The sequence below is a fragment of the Lissotriton helveticus genome, chromosome 10 (assembly GCF_964261635.1).
Source record: "Lissotriton helveticus chromosome 10, aLisHel1.1, whole genome shotgun sequence".
Lineage (NCBI taxonomy): Eukaryota > Metazoa > Chordata > Amphibia > Caudata > Salamandridae > Lissotriton > Lissotriton helveticus.
The window spans coordinates 446,286,052-446,302,838 of NC_136071.1; the positions used below are offsets into that span (position 1 = coordinate 446,286,052).

Genomic DNA, 16,787 nt, shown 5'->3' on the forward strand with positions numbered 1-16,787 from the left:
CAGCCTTTTTGAGAATAAGATGAGATCTAATGCCCTGTGGACTCAGCAGCTGGATTGGTTGTGGTGGACAAGAAAAGGGAAGGCTGGTAGCTTTAATGGTTGGTGGTGGAAGAGGCCTGTTACATTCTGCTTCAAACCCAAGTTTTTGATACCTGCAGTATGTAGGGGAAATATTGATGTGTTGTGTTCAGAAGGTATTTAGAGGGACCCAATGACATTCTGTGTAGGGCATGATACCTACCTGCACATCATTGGAATTCAACACAGGCGCTAAATGGCGCAATGAACTTCTCAAGTGGGCAGGGAGTGAGAGCACGTTGAGATACCAGCAGGCGAAGCGACGACGGGATGAGCGAGCACTGGAGGCAGCGCAAGCCTGGGAGACATTGGTGCAGGCCCTGCGCGACCATAACACACATACTGACTCTGATAGTGCTGATGAGGAACTGCCTAGGCCCCAAAAGCATACTACTGGTGAGATATTCCCAATAAGAAGGACGAAGTCTCTTATAACACTCTATTAGACCGTATACTATATTGCCGATGACGAGTGGGGAGGGGGGAGGTGGAAAGAGGAAAGGGGAGCGCCAATCGCTTCCGTCAAGCATCAGAGTACTATACCATCAAGACTGGAGATTCACTTCTCTGGGGGGGTAGGACTGTTTAGGGAAGGGAGGGTGTTTTTGTTTGGGTTGTTTAGAAAAGCAGAAGAGACCTATTCTTTTTCACCTGTTTTACACTGCCAAAACATGGGGCTATTTACTGAAAACGAGAGGCACATGCCGCCCGACCCCCGGGTTGTGGGCTAAACGGCCGTGTATAGATATTTTTGCCAAATACCGCAGACTTTGATATGAACCATCTACCAGGTGCCAATTATGTGATTATATTTGTTTCCTGCAATAAAAACATATTTACAAAAAAAAAAAATCATTGGAATTCAACCTGACTTGTGCAGATGCTAGTCGTGTAAAAGGAGGCATGCTGCTTTCACCATTGTGTACATCCATCAAACTCCCCAGACAGATATGATGTAATCTGCATGACCTACTTGTATGTGGTGCAAGGTTCTCTCCAGAACCACATGGACTCTGCAATTCTACTGCTAACCACGAAGACATTCTCTTTGACAAGGAAAACTCAAATTTGGCTGTATGCACTCCCTTTTCCCTAAATGTTGTGCAAGATCAAGTTCATAAAAATAAAACAATGAAATACGTCTTTATTTTACATTCTTTTTCAGCATCACGGAAAACTGATTCCATCAGTCTTTTATATTCCACTCTCAATAGATATTCAGTGGGAAGTAGGCAAATGACAGAGTTGACTCCACACAAAACTCTACTGCATGGGTTATTTCAGGAGATGGGTAATCTGTAGTTCATTATACACATGAAAGGAAGCAAAATACATTCTGCCCATATGGAGCAGAAAGTCTGGCATAGATGAAGGCGTATTCAGGACCTCTGACATGGCTAGTTTCTTGTCTGCTTGTGCTGCCCACAAATAGTTTATGCTCTTATCTCTGCTGGATACTCAAAGTTGGCAGTGGTATTAATAGACAGACCCCAACTGTATTGTGAAATTGATGTTGGGAGCGGACATTCTCCACCAGAGCGTGCCCACCATAAAAGATGGATTGCAGCTACCCTTGCATTGGTGGGATAGTGCATTTAGTCCTCCCTCACTCTGGATTGCCAGCCTTTAGCCCATGTTTCAGGTTTTCCAATAACAAGAGGCTCTGCAGGGCCAGTTGTCTGCAGTCAGCATCTGTGTCCTTCTCTGCCACATCTGTGGGGAAATAAGGTCACAGGATTAGTGGGAAGAGAGAAAATGAGGAATACATTGTGTATCTTCTACTGCCCAAATACAAAAGGAAATATTGTCACATTATCTCACTGAAATGCACAATAACATAACTCATCTATCCATCTGAGATACTTACACCTGTTCACAAAACCCATTACATCTTCTATAAAAAAAACGCATAATTCTTAGAGTCACTCAACTTCCGAGCCAGGGAGGACCATATGGTCTCTATAAGGAAAATGCTACTTACCCAGTATGCATCTGTTCTTGGCATATAGAGCTTTGCATAGGTCGCCATCTAGTGTTGGGTCCGGATGTTTGCACTTTGTTTTTCTTCGAAGAAGTCTTTTCCAATCACGAGGTACTTGACTCCCCCTTTCGGTGATAGTGCGCATGGGCATCAACTTCACTGTTAAATTGTTTTCCCACAGCGGGTGATAATGGAGTTAGTAAGAGTAGTAAAAGATGTCCATGAATGCACGTATCTAAGTAAGATGTTACTACAACAGGTCTCGGTACCCGGGAGACGGGTGGGAGCATATGACTCTACAGCTCTATGTGCCAAGAACAGATGCATACTGGGTAAGTAGTTTTTTCCGTTCGAGGCATATGAGCTGTAGATCATATGCTGTGCATAGTCTACATAGCAGTTATCTCCCAAAGCAGTGGCTAACCTGTATATGTTGCAGTAGTCTGAAATAGTGTACCTAAAACTGCCTGGCCCACTCTAGCTTGTTGTCTTGCTAAGCCATCTACACAATAGTGTTATGTGAATGTGTGAGGTGTAGACCATGTTGCAGCTTTGCATATGTCATCTATGCGTATATTTCCTAAGAATGCCATAGAAGCCCCCAGTTTGCGTGCAGAGTGTGCTCTAGGGGGAACTGTTAACGCTTGTTTTGCTTTTGCAAAGCATATTTAAATGCACTTGACTATCCACCTTGCAATACCTGAATTTGATATGGGATTACATTTGTGTTGAGGAGCAAAAAGCAACAAATAGTTGATTTGTGTTACGGAATGGTTTTGTCCCTTCTATGTAATAAAGCAATGCTGTCTTCACATCTAATGTGTGTAGGGCACGTTCTGCCACTGAATCTGGCTGAGGGAAGAACACAGCTAACTCAACAGATTGATTGATATGAAAAGCAGAAATGCCTTTGGGAAGGAATTTAGGATTAGTCCGAAGAACCACTTTATTTTGGTGCATTTGTAAAAAGGGTTCTTCTATAGTTAATGCCTGAAGCTCACGCACTCTTCTGAGTGATGTGATAGCAACGAGGAAAGCAACTTTCCATGTGAGAAATTGCAGTTCACATTTGTGCAATGGTTCAAAGGGTGGAGCCATTAGTCTCATAAGAACAATGTTGAGATTCCACACTGGAGCAGGTGGACGTTTCGGGGGAATGACTCTTTTGAGTCCCTCCATAAAGGCTTGGATAATGAGCACACTAAAAAGATATAGATGTTGTCTATTCTGGAGGTATGCAGCTATTGCAGCTAGATGGACGTGTACGCTAAATTGGAACATTGTCGATCTAACAAATAACATATAATGTTTTGTACAGAAGCATGAAGCGGGTTGATGTGGTTGTTATTACAGTATATCAGAAACCGCTTCCACTTTGCTGCATAGCAGGCTCTTGTGGTAGGACATCTAGCCTCTTTGATAATATTCATGCAGTCTGGCAGTAGATTAAGATAATCAAACTCTAAGACTTCAGGAGCCAGATCGCCAGATTGAGTTGACTGGGGTCTGGATGTCCTTTGTCTCCATGTCTCTGTGTGAGAAGATTGGGAATAAGACGTCGTTTTTGGTGAGGAACTACTGAGAATTCCAATAAGGTTGTGAACCAAGGTTGACGTGCCCATGTGGGAGCGACTAAGATTAGTGTCAGGGACGCTTGTTTGAGTTTCCGAACCACTAATGGAATGATTGGGAGAGGCGGAAAAGCGTAAGCAAATATCCTTGACCCATTCATCCACAGTGCATTGCCTTTGGACAATGGGTGTAGATACCTGGATGAGAAGTTTGGGCATTTTGCGTTTAGATGGGTGGCGAACAGGTCTATGTGTGGGAAGCCCCACCTTTGGAAGAATGAGAGAACTTGAGAGTGTGATTTCCCATTTGTGGATTTGCAGTGTCTGACGACTGAGCAATTCTGCCATCTGAGTGTTTACTTCTGGAAGATGTTCTGCTAGGAGACATATTTTGTGATGTATGGCCCATTTCCAGATGGTCTGTGCTAGCTGTGACACCTGGAGAGAGTGCGTCCCTCCCTGTTTTTGTATGTAGTACATGGCTGTCATGTTGTCTGTACGAATTAGGATGGTTTTGCATACTAGCTGAACTTGAAATGCTTTCAGTGCCAGAAAAATCGCTAGCAGCTCTAGATGATTTATATGAAACTGTTTCTGTGCAAGCTCCAAATGCCTTGAATTGTGTGGGTTTGGAGATGCCCTCCCCAACCTATCAGTGATGCCTCTGCTGTCAGGACTATCTGTGGAACCCGGTCGCTGAAGGGCTGCCCTTTTAAAAGGTTTTGTGTGTTCCACCACTGCAGAGAACGATGGGTGCGTCCGTTTACCAACACTAGATCTGACAACTGACCGTGAGCTTGGTTCCACTGACGTGACGCATTTGAAGTCTTGCATAGGAGACTATAAAAATGCAAGGCGCCATCATTCCCAGTAACTGCATGAAGACTCAAGCAGGTAAGGAGTGTTGAGGCTGAAACTGAGACATCAGGGTTTGTATACTCCGGACTCTGGCGGGAGTTGGGTATGCTAGAGATTTATGCGTCTATAGTAGCTCCTAGATATGCTTGAGACATGGATGGTTGGAGATGGGATTAGGACAGGTTTACTGTGAATCCTATCTCGTGGAGCAATTGCACAGTTTATTGTGTGTGGCATAGACAGCTGTTGTGCGAGCTGGCCTTTATGAACCAGTCGTCTAAGTATGGGAAGGCATGAATATGTTGTCTTCTTAGATGAACTGCGACTACTGCCAAGCATTTTGTGAAAACCCTGGGTGCGATTGTTACTCCGAATGGGAGGACTGTGAATTGATAGTGCTGACCTGCTACCACAAACCTGAGGTATTTGCGGTGCACAGAGTGTAATGCAATATGAAAGTAAACGACCTTTAAATCCGGAGTGGAGACAAAGTCGCCTTGCTGAAGAAGAGAAAGCACTTGTTGGAGTGTTATCATATGAAAATGGTCCGACTGAATGTATAGATTTAGTTCTCTGAGGTCTAATATAGGCCTGAGAGAGCCGTCCGTTTTGGGAATTAGAAAGTAGAGGGAGTAGACCCCAGCTCCCTGGAATGGTAAAGGGACTGGTTCTATTGCACCTTTCTGCAACAAAGAGAGAAGAACCTCTTGCTTTATAAGGGTGAGATGTTCTTGTGACAGGAGGTATGACCTTGACGGAATGTTCGGTGGAGTGCTTGTAAGCTCCAGGCAATAACCAGATTGGATAATTTGTAGAACCCATTTATCTGCGGTAATCATATTCCAAATGGGTAGAAATTGAAAAAGACGTCCTGTGACAGGAGTGGAATGGTCGGGAGGTATGGAAACGAAGTCACTGTTTGGTATTTGCAGGGGAAGTGCGTGTTGATTTACCTCTGCCTCTTCCTCTGCCGTTGTTTCCTCTATATCCATCTCTAAAATAACCTCTTGAAGAGGGGGACTGATTGTTGCCCTTGTAAGAGGAGGAGGGATTGCCTTCAGACACATTTTTGGAGCCGCCCCTATAAAATGAGCGATGAAAGGATCCTCTGTTGGAAGGTGATTGTAAGGCCCCCATGGACTTAGCAACTTCAGTATCCTTTTTCATCTTTTCTAGTGATGTATCGACAGCTGGACCAAAGAGATGTTCTTTATCAAAGGGTTGATTAAGAATAGAGGCTTGCACCTCAGGCTTGAATCCAGAAATTCTTAACCAAGCATGTCTACGGAGCAGTACACTACTGTTTACGGCCCGAGCTGCTCTGTAGGCCTGATTTAGAGCACACCTGATAGAGGTATTAGTTATTAATTTACCCTCTTGAATAAGGGCACTAGCTCTAGACTTATGCTCATCAGGAAGAAATTGAATGAGCTTTTCAAGCTCATCATAAGGAGCTCTATCATACCTTTCCAATAGTGCTTGAGCATTGGCAATGCACCAATGACTGGCTGCTTGTGATGCTACCCTTTTGCCCGAAGCTTCAATTAATTTGAACTCCTTATCAGGAGGAGGGGCTTCACCTGTTGTTCACGAATTTGCAATTTTATGAGCTTTCAAAACTACCAGAGAGTCCAAGGGTAACTGGCCTTTGATATATACAGGATCATTAGGTGCAGATTTGTACTTTTTTCTACCCTGGGAGTGATGATTCTAGCTCTTACAGGGTCTTTAAAGATGTCATCAGTATGTTTAAGCATACCCTTTAATATTGATAATGTTTGTGTAGCCCTTTGAGATGAACTCAGTGTTTAAAACAAAAAATCCTCCTCTAAAGTCTCTTTATGAAGCTCTACTCCATGATATTGTGCAGCTCTGTTAACAAGCTCAATACATCCAATGTTATCATCTGGAGGAGAAGGTCTGGATGGACATAGGTCATTATCTGGTTGAGGGTCAGCATTATAATTATCCCAAGGGTCAGTATCCTGTGGTGTGTAGTCATCTATATCCCCATCATCCTGTGGGTCAGGTGATGGTGGTGGAGGAGAATGTGTAGGTGTAATGAGTAAATTTGGATCAATGGGTGAAGAAGGTGGAATGTGCAGTGGAGAAGGGTTAGTACCCACATTTTTCCTTTTTAGAGGAATGTGGTAGTCTTCTTGTTAGCCCATTTTCCTCTTCTCAGGAAGCTTGGCATGAATATGTCCAGTTTTTGGATGATACATCTAGTATAATGGGGTGACCCATTGCCCCTCAGATCCTGGGTGTACAAAAATGTGGAGAATGTGATTCTGTCGGGTACAGAGTTGATTTATGGTATACTGAATTTTATTGGTTATTATTCAGTATACCAGGAATCAACTCTGTACCCGACAGAACCACATTCAGTTTCTGGATGAATCACAATCTCCTTCTCTTTCAGGTCCGAAGATGGAATATCGGTCCAAGGCTCTCTAGTCTAAGTAATTTCTATAAACACCGGTTTTGGTGACGAAATTTTGGGCTCCGAAGTTTTCTGCTCCGAAGATTTAGCCTTATGCACCGGTGGCACTGAAACCAGAAGGTGTTTGGATTTCGACACCGAAGGTTTCGGGTCAGCACCGGCGTGGGGACGAGTAGAGCCCGAGCCGGAAGGCTGTTGTTTATGTTTCAGCACCGAACTCGAAGCGGGGTGCTCGAAACCTTTTCTCAGTGCCGACCTTGGCCCGAAGGCAGAGGAGGGACCGGAGCCTTTTTATGGGGGAGATGGTACAGAAGGGAAGTCTCTTTACTCACGAACTGTTGTCCGGTCCTCAGCATCGGAGTCGGCTTCAGACACAGAGATGTGTTGCTCCTCCATTTCGGCTTCCTGCGCTTCTGATTCTTCTTGTTCAGACTCGTCTCCGAGGAGATCCGGCACGTAGCCAATTTGCTGGTACATTTCGTAATGTCGAGCCCGACGGTCACGGAGCGTCGTCTTCGATCGAAACGACCGACACGTGTCGCAGTCCTACTCGTCGTGTTCCGGGGATAGGCAAAGGCTGCATACTTTGTGCAGGTCGGTGCACGGAAACTTAGTGCGACACCCTGGACAGAACTTGAATGGAGTCCGTTCCATCGACTGCTACCGACCCCGGCGTGTGTAGGCCCAACGGCCTTCCACGAATCTTCTGATCAAAGGTTTTCGAGTGTAAAAGATACACAGAGAATGGGAAACACGATCGATAAACAATACCGCAGAGGGTAGTGGATTGCGCTTCGAAGGGTGCCCGAAAAGCGGTGTCGAACCGGAGCGCAACAATTCACATCCAAACCCAATCTCGAAAAAAAACAATCTAACAATGGAGTCGATGTCCATTTGCACTATCACTGAAAGGAGGAGTCACCTACCTCATGACTGGAAAAGACTTCTTCGAAGAGAAACAAAGCGAAAAGATCCGGACCCAACACTAGATGGCACTCTATGCACAGCAAATGATCTACAGCTCAAATGCCTCAAACTCTAAGTTTTTCTGCCTATGCTAAAATGCAGAAACCTTTCACACTTGTGGTTCTCCCTAGGTTCCCGACTACATCAAACCAAAACTAGGTCTCTACAGTATATATAACCTAACTCTGACAAAAAGTTCCCAAATATATATGAATTATTCATAAGGACATTATTTAAACTATCCAGCTCATGCTCTTTCTGAAATAGCAACATTCTGCCTAAGAATACAGCTGATCAATGCTCAATACTGGCGATGTGGCCTCACCAGAGGAGATACAGTCCATATTCTTTGGTCATGCCAGGTAATCCAACTGTACTGGGAGACACTGTAGCAAACATTGCATTACACCACAGACCTTCAAATTCCATCTTCTGTGGAGTTGGCGCAACTGCATGATCTTCAAGACATGGACGGTATAACCAACCTCAAGAAGCGGTGGCTGGACACATCACTCACAGTGGCGAAACTATGTATACTACAACACTGGAAATGATCATAGCCCAGACGTTGGAAGAATAGACGACCATGGAAGATATATCATCCTATGAGCGTGTGGTCTACAAATTGAACTACAAACCACAAAAATTCAAAGACATTTGGGGAACCTTATATTAAATCCCAGGAGCCATAGGTCAAAACACCTTGCCTACAGATGACAAGTTTCTAGGTTTCCCAGCTACTAAAGTAGCCTCTCCAGCCCCACTAACCCTTACTTACCACAAGGTGAATGGACGAACAACACTGGCACCAAATAAGCAACCTTCCTATCTCCACGTTGTTCTATCTCTCCCACCCATCCCAAAACAGATCAAGGCAACCTAAATGATGTATAAGCCATCTCATTCACTGGACTTACGCATGGCACCTTAGATGCTCATTATCTGCTTACTCACTGTACCAAAATATATGTCTATACATTTGATATATCTAATGCATAAATGATGTCTATTTCATAACCAATAAAAGAATATATAAACCAAAAAAAGAAAACACCAGATCTGAATTTTGGGCACAGGTAAATCCAGCAGACAACACTACACTGTGGGTATCCGAGGTGGAGACCGAAAACCAGTAAGTAAGAGTAGCAACATTCAACTGCACTGATAAAAGAACCAATTCTCTATGTCTACTCTCCTTACCGGGTTCACTTGCAGGTGATAACAGCTTTTTTATTCATATGCTTACATCCACAAGAACAAGACTTTTTTCTGTAGAATAAGTGCCAGACTCAAAACGTTTGGCTGTATGTTCACGTGACATCAGGGAGACACAGGGTGTGATTCACTGTGTAAGTTCACTATTTTTTGCTATTCACAAACTCTGATTTTAAGTTTACAACTGTGTGTGTGTGTGTATATATATATATATATGTGCGCTCGCGTGTAAGGACACGGTCACACTCGCGGGGAGAAACTTGAACTCGCTTTTCTTGCCACAGCGTGCTTGAATAGCTGAGGAGCTCAAGAGAAAGTGATTCAATCCCATTTCGCCGTGGAATTCCTGACGCGTTTCGAAGGCTCCCGCCTTCTCTTCAGAGGATTTGGCGAACTGATGATGGGAATGCAGGTACCAGCCCTGATACTGATCATGGCACGCCCCTGATGGGCAGTCCAAATGTCCCAGTGCCTGCTGGGACTGGTAGTCCTGTTTAGTCTTGGCGCCCCATGTGTGGATCGAGGCGGACGAGTGGTCTCCCCTCGCCAACCAAGCGACCTCACGATATCGGAGTAGCAGACGGATGTATGCCCGTCAGACTAGCAAGCTGGATGCTTGCCCTAGTCGGCTCCTACCTTGAGGCTGCTTGGCGGTGCTCAGCGTGTATGCAGGGGCTCTGCTCGCTCGTTACCATCATGGCGCTGCTGCACTCTTCTGGCGGGTGCGGTAAAAGGATGGTGATGGTTCCATCCACATGTGCGCTCGCGTGTAAGGACACTTTTTTATTCATATGCTTTCATCCACAAGAACAAGACTTTTTTCTGTAGAATAAGTGCCAGACTCAAAACGTTTGGCTGTATGTTCACGTGACATCAGGGAGACACAGGGTGTCTCCCTGCCTGCCTGCCTCGCTGCCGGCTGACCCCGCTGTCGTTGCTCTGTTCTGTTTTGAATATCATTTGTGCCTGTTTTTCCTTCATTGTTTTTGCCCGTGTTAAGTCTTTTTTTGACCATCATTTGTGCCTGTATTTCGTAGTTTTTTGCCCGTGTTAAGCGTGTCTTGTTTGCCATTTGTGCTTGTTTCCTCCGTAGTCTCTGCCCGTTCTCCTTCGTGTTTCCCGCCTTCCTCGCCGCCCCCCGCTTCCCGCCACCACCGCCGACCCCGCCCCTTTTTTCCTTCTGTTCCCTCCCCGCTCCCGCCTCCCAGCTGCTCCGCCCACCCGCGCACTTGGCCTTAAATGGCGACCGTGCGACACAGGTGAGTGTGACCCACTTGTGGGACACCCCCGCGCCGCACGGCCACCAGCTGCTGCGTGTGCCCCTTTTGCTGTGCCCTCTGCCTCGCTGCCTGCCTCGCTGCCGGCTGACCCCGCTGTCGTTGCTCTGTTCTGTTTTGAATATCATTTGTGCCTGTTTTTCCTTCATTGTTTTTGCCCGTGTTAAGTCTTTTTTTGACCATCATTTGTGCCTGTATTTCGTAGTTTTTTGCCCGTGTTAAGCGTGTCTTGTTTGCCATTTGTGCTTGTTTCCTCCGTAGTCTCTGCCCGTTCTCCTTCGTGTTTCCCGCCTTCCTCGCCCACCCCCGCTTCCCGCCACCACCGCCGACCCCGCCCCTTTTTTCCTTCTGTTCCCTCCCCGCTCCCGCCTCCCAGCTGCTCCGCCCACCCGCGCACTTCGCCTTAAATGGCGACCGTGCGAACGCGCAGCGTTGACGCGCAGCGGGCGCGCCGATTGTGCGCCGAAGGCGTGCCAAAGGTAAGCCCGTCTGCGCCCGTCCGCGACCGGATCGCGACCAGCGCCAGGACCCCTGGCCCCCATCGACGGAAGCCGACCCGACGAACCTACAACGCCGCCGATCTCATCGCACTCAACACCGGCCGCATCCCAGGATGTCATCGCGCCGCCCCGAAGCACACCCACGGACCCTTCAGCTGCCACGCCTGCAAGTTCACCTGCATCCGGACTCATCCTGCACCAGCACTCGCCAAGCCGAACATCAGCAGCAACCACCTCAAGTGCATCCTGCTCAACACCCGCTCCGTCCACAGACACGCCGTAGAACTCTGGAACCTCCTCGACACCACCGCCCCTGACGTCGCCTTCCTCACCGAGACCTGGATGAACGCCTCCTCAGCCCCGGACATCACCATCGCCATCCCGGAGGGCTACAAGATCATCCGGAGGGACCGCACCGCCAACCTGACGGGAGGAGGCATTGCCATCATCCACAGAGACACCATCCGCATCACGACCAACACCGACGACACCCTAACCACCGCTGAACACCTGCACTTCCAGATCCACACCAACCCGAAGACCACCCTCAGAGGCACCCTGATCTACCGACCCCCGGGTCCACGCACACGATTCAGCGAGGACATCGCCGACTTCGTCAGCCCGCATGCCCTCCCCTCCGCCGACTACATCCTCCTGGGGGACCTCAACTTCCACCTGGAGAACAACAGCGACCGCAACACCATCAGCCTGCTCGACAACCTCGCCAACCTCGGACTCAAGCAACTGGTGACCACCCCCACCCACCTCGCCGGACACACACTCGACGCCGTCTTCTCATCCAGCAAAGACGTCACCTTCAGCCACGCAACAGGACTCCACTGGACGGACCACAGCTGCGTCCACTTCAGCTTCAAAAGAACGACGATCCACCACCACCAGCAACAGGTTGCCCGAAGAAGCTGGAACAAGATCACAGCCGACCAGCTCACCGCCTCCCTGAGCCAGCACCCCCCCGCCAGCTCAGCGAACCCCAGCCAGGCCGCCGACAACCTCACGAAGTGGATCAACAACGGCGCGGATGAACTGGCCCCTCTGAGAACCCCACCCAGCAGACCCTGCAGCAGGAAAACACCATGGTTCACCGACGAACTCAAGAACTCCAAGAAGAACTGTCGAGCCCTCGAGAAAGTCTGGAGAAGGGAACCAACTACGGACAACATGACCACCCTCAAGCTCGCCACCCGGAAACACCACCAACTGATCCGGGCCACCAAGAAAAATACATACAAGGACCGGCTGGACAACAACGCACACAACAGCAAGGAACTCTTCAACATCGTGAAAGAGCTCTCCAACCCCAACGCCGGAAACAATGACATCACCCCGTCGCAAGACCTCTGCAACTCCCTCGCGTCCTACTTCCACAACAAGATCGCGGACATACACAACAGCTTCAGCAACCAACCAACGCAAGCCACAACCGCAACAACGCCACCCACCACCACCCTCCGCACCTGGACTCCGATCAGCACCGAAGACACCATCCGCACAATGAACTCCATCCATTCCGGATCTCCGACTGACCCCTGCCCTCACCACGTCTTCAACAAGGCCGACGTTGTCATCGCACCCCACCTGCGGGACATCATCAACACCTCCTTCGACACCGCCACCTTCCCTGAGAGCTGGAAGCACGCCGAACTCAGCGCTCTTCTCAAGAAACCCACAGCAGACCCCACCGACCTCAAGAACTACCGTCCCATCTCGCTCCTCCCGTTCCCGGCCAAAGTCATCGAGAAGACCGTCAACAAACAGCTGGCCGCCTTCCTCGAGACGAATGGATCCCTCGACCCCTCACAGTCTGGCTTCCGAGCGAACCACAGCACCGAGACCGCCCTCATCGCTGCCACCGATGACATACGAACTCTGATGGACAACGGAGAAACAGCGGCCCTCATCCTCCTGGACCTCTCCGCGGCTTTCGACACTGTCTGCCACCGCACCCTAGTACAGCGCCTCGGCAACATCGGAATCCAGGACAAGGCACTGGAATGGATCACCTCCTTCCTCGACGGAAGAACACAGAGAGTCCGCCTACCACCGTACAAGTCAGAGGCCACCAAAGTCATCTGCGGCGTCCCTCAAGGATCCTCACTGAGCCCCACCCTCTTCAACGTCTACATGAGCCCCCTCGCGGCCATCGCACGCCAACACAACCTCAACATAATCACCTACGCCGACGACACCCAGCTGATCCTCTCCCTGACCAACGACCCCGCCACCGCCAGAGCCAACCTGCACGAAGGGATGAGAGATGTAGCCGAATGGATGACGACCAGCCGCCTGAAACTGAACTCGGACAAGACGGAGGTCCTCATCCTGGGATCCTCACCCTCCGCCTGGGACGACTCCTGGTGGCCCCCCGCCCTGGGCACCGCACCCAAACCTACGGACCACGCACGCAACCTGGGCTTCATCCTGGACTCCTCCCTCTCCATGACCAGACAAGTAAACGCCGTCTCCTCGTCTTGCTTCAACATCCTGCGCATGCTACGTAAGATCTTCCGGTGGATCCCCACCGAGACGAGGAAGACGGTCACCCAGGCCCTCGTCACCAGCCGACTGGACTACGGCAACGCCCTCTACGCCGGAACCACCGCCAAGCTCCAGAAGAGACTCCAGCGGATCCAGAACGCCTCGGCCAGACTCATCCTCGACATCCCCCGACGCAGCCACATCTCCGGACACCTGAGAGATCTGCATTGGCTCCCGGTCAACAAGAGAATCACCTTCCGTCTCCTCACCCACGCTCACAAAGCCCTACACGACCAAGGCCCGAGCTACCTCAACAACCGGATCAACTTCTACACTCCCAAGCGCCTCCTCAGATCAACCAGCCACGCCCTCGCCGCCGTCCCCCGCATCCGAAGAGCGACAACAGGAGGAAGGTCCTTCTCCTACCTGGCCGCCAAGACCTGGAACTCACTCCCAACCGACCTGCGCCTGACCCAAGACCACCTCTCCTTCAGGAAGAAGCTCAAGACCTGGCTGTTCGAGCAGTAACGGCACCCCCCCCCAACCCAGCGCCTTGAGACCCTACGGGTGAGTAGTGCGCTCTATAAATGACCTGATTGATTGATTGATTGATTGATTCACTGTGTAAGTTCACTATTTTTTGCTATTCACAAACTATTCACAAACTCTGATTTTAAGTTTACAACTGTGTGTGTGTGTGTGTGTATATATATATATATATATATATATATATATATATATATATATATATATCAAAACAAGTACTCCGACCACTTCCACCAAAGCCTCGGCGGCGAAGAAGGAGAAGCGAACCTCTTATTTGCAGGCAAGATGTTCTTTATTCAACCGTGCATATCCACAACAGCAATCGACAGAGGATTAAAATGTACCTTCCTGAACTAGATGTCCTTGTCCTTTCTAAATGAGATAGTGCACAGTGCAACGCACTGGAGTTCCCAGCTCCATACTGACCCCACTGAAGGACATACAGCATGCAACTCTTGCCTCTTATAGTGAAAATATGACCTCCTCACTCTCACCTTGAAAGACCTTTGTCGTCTACAAGGCAGTAACCACCAGGGCCCAGTCTACCTGACCAATATACTAACAATCTCAGTAGATAAACATATGTAGCTATGACATCAATAGATAGAAATTAAAGAAATAGAAGAAAGGAACAAAAACGAGACAACCTTAAGTACCTATAATCTGGAACAAAACTCCTTCATATTTCAGACTCCTCTCTCACTCTTCCAATTTAGTAGGAAATACTGCACTTCTCTCATCAAAAAGTATCTCAACTGTTGCCAATATGGACTGCCCCTTTCCCACACCTGATGTGCATGATCGTTGAATTGTTACACATGAGTCCCAACACCAGTTTACAAGTATTAGTACCAAAAGTGTTACAATCTAGATTTGTCAGTGGATATGTGTAGTTGGCAGAGTGCTTTGCTGCAGGTCAGGATTGTGGTACATTGATAGAGATGAGCTTGGGTCCCAGCAACAGAGCAAACGGAGTGATGAACAGCATTGATAGAGCTGTGCTTGGGTCCCAGCAACAGAGAAAATGGAGTGATGCACATTGCTTTATGCAATATGCTCTTCATTGCTAATAGCTCTTTCTAATAATGGAGGACTTGACATTAATTAATTTATTTATCACTGAAAAATCTGGTCTTACCTGCCAGCCAGTACTGCGCCTCCAACAGCTCATCGGTCATGTCTCCCAGCAGACGTTCCTTCGGGACGCTGAGGAGTGTGGATGATACACAGAACAGGAGGCCCTGGCGCACAAACCTGGTGGAAAAGGTGTAGCAAATATGATTGTGTATAGGTTTGGATTAATAACTGCACAATAAGCTTGGCCCAGTACCACTTAGGATAGCTTCAGCCCTGGCTGAAAAGAATAGGTTACTAGTTTGATGAATTATTTAATATTATCTTAATCAATTAACACCATAAACAATGTGGGGGACAGTGAACTTTCAGGACAATGTGAGGTGCAGATCATGCTCTGGATTTGCTCACAACGTGTATACTTGAGTTGACCTTGCTAATGTGTCACAGACATGCATGCAAACTAAGAAAATGTATCAATTTGATTTGTGAAGCACACCACTAATTTCATAAGTGCTAATTGTGTAATTTGTGCACATGCCTTATATGCATATAGGGTGCATGGCAGGGAGCTTGTCAAAGGAAACTGATGTTGTACTACAATGCACATGTCAATTGTATATGTAACCCGTAATAGCCCTGGCTACTACCTGGTGTAAATGAACCGTCATCCCCAAAGCTAAGAGTCAATCCGGATTCCCATTTGTCATGACATTGCCCAAGTGTTCAACACATCATGGTTTGGCATCACCAATAATATAGGTTTTTTTTAAAATATGTAATACAACAGATTTGTGGTGTGTGACAATTTCATTAGGGTGGCACTTCAAAGCCAAGTCATCATGGAGAATGGAAACCTTATGTCAGACGCAGAGCTTCAACACTGCTCTACTCCCAATTCTCTCTAAAGGGTTTACAACAAACACGTATGTGCACAACTAGTTGGACGGTATGGGATATGCGCATCCAATTAGCCATTTTCCTTCAACAAAGCGGAGTTCTATACACAGGTCAAACCAGTGCTGCACAGATACAACTGTGTACTTTAGTACACAAACCACAAATTTCCCCCGATGAAAACGCCAGACAGTGAATATAAGCAACTACAGACTGACAGCAGGTTACTCTTCTGCTGCTGCTTTTCCTATTACATTTCTTAGTTTCCTACTAAGGAAGGGATACAGTTGCAGAAAATGGGACAGAGGCTGGTAGGGAGATAGTTCAGAATGGAGCCATTGGAGGTTTTCATAATCTATGGGAAGTGTTCAGCATACAACTGGGCCAATTCTTGTTATATATATTGCAAGAGAGCACAGAGAAAATGTGCAGGTTTCCTCAAACAGGAAGGACATACCTTTCTATGCACAACATGACTACTGATCATACTGAGGTGTAGTTTGGGAGTTACCAACACTTACAAAACATTGGCCTCTTGTTCTCCAATACATTTGTTCCAGTAAGAGCACACTGAAAGGGAAAGCTAGATGGGTCACTGAAGTATAAGAAATGGTGGGGGCATGTTTTCACCCCATTGGAGATCTGACTCGGTCTGTTGCAGTCATATCTGGTGGAGAGACATAATCTAGAAATCTGGACAAGATGAATGTAGTGCAATATTTGTAACGTGTTACACTTCTAATTGTATGTGATTATGAATAGTTTCAGTTAAAATATTAACTGCTAAATACCAAAGATAATGCCAAATGTATTTTTTTATAAAACATCTAAACAAAATTTAAAAAGTTCACTATAGTTTATATATCAAAATATAGATCACATTGT

At 47.4% G+C, this 16,787-nt stretch overlaps 1 protein-coding gene across 1 annotated transcript in view; it reads right to left on the reverse strand.

Annotated features, from left to right (window-relative positions):
* Window positions 1–1,202: 1,202 nt before the first annotated feature.
* The window catches only part of TELO2 (telomere maintenance 2), a 659,928-nt gene continuing 644,343 nt past the window's right edge, over window positions 1,203–16,787 (reverse strand). The window contains exons 20-21 of the mRNA XM_078662940.1: window positions 15,070–15,185; window positions 1,203–1,791 (exon numbers count right to left, since the gene is read on the reverse strand). Of these exons, the coding sequence (XP_078519066.1) occupies window positions 1,685–1,791; window positions 15,070–15,185 (223 nt within the window). The 3' untranslated portion in view covers window positions 1,203–1,684. The remainder of the gene's footprint in view (window positions 1,792–15,069; window positions 15,186–16,787) is intronic.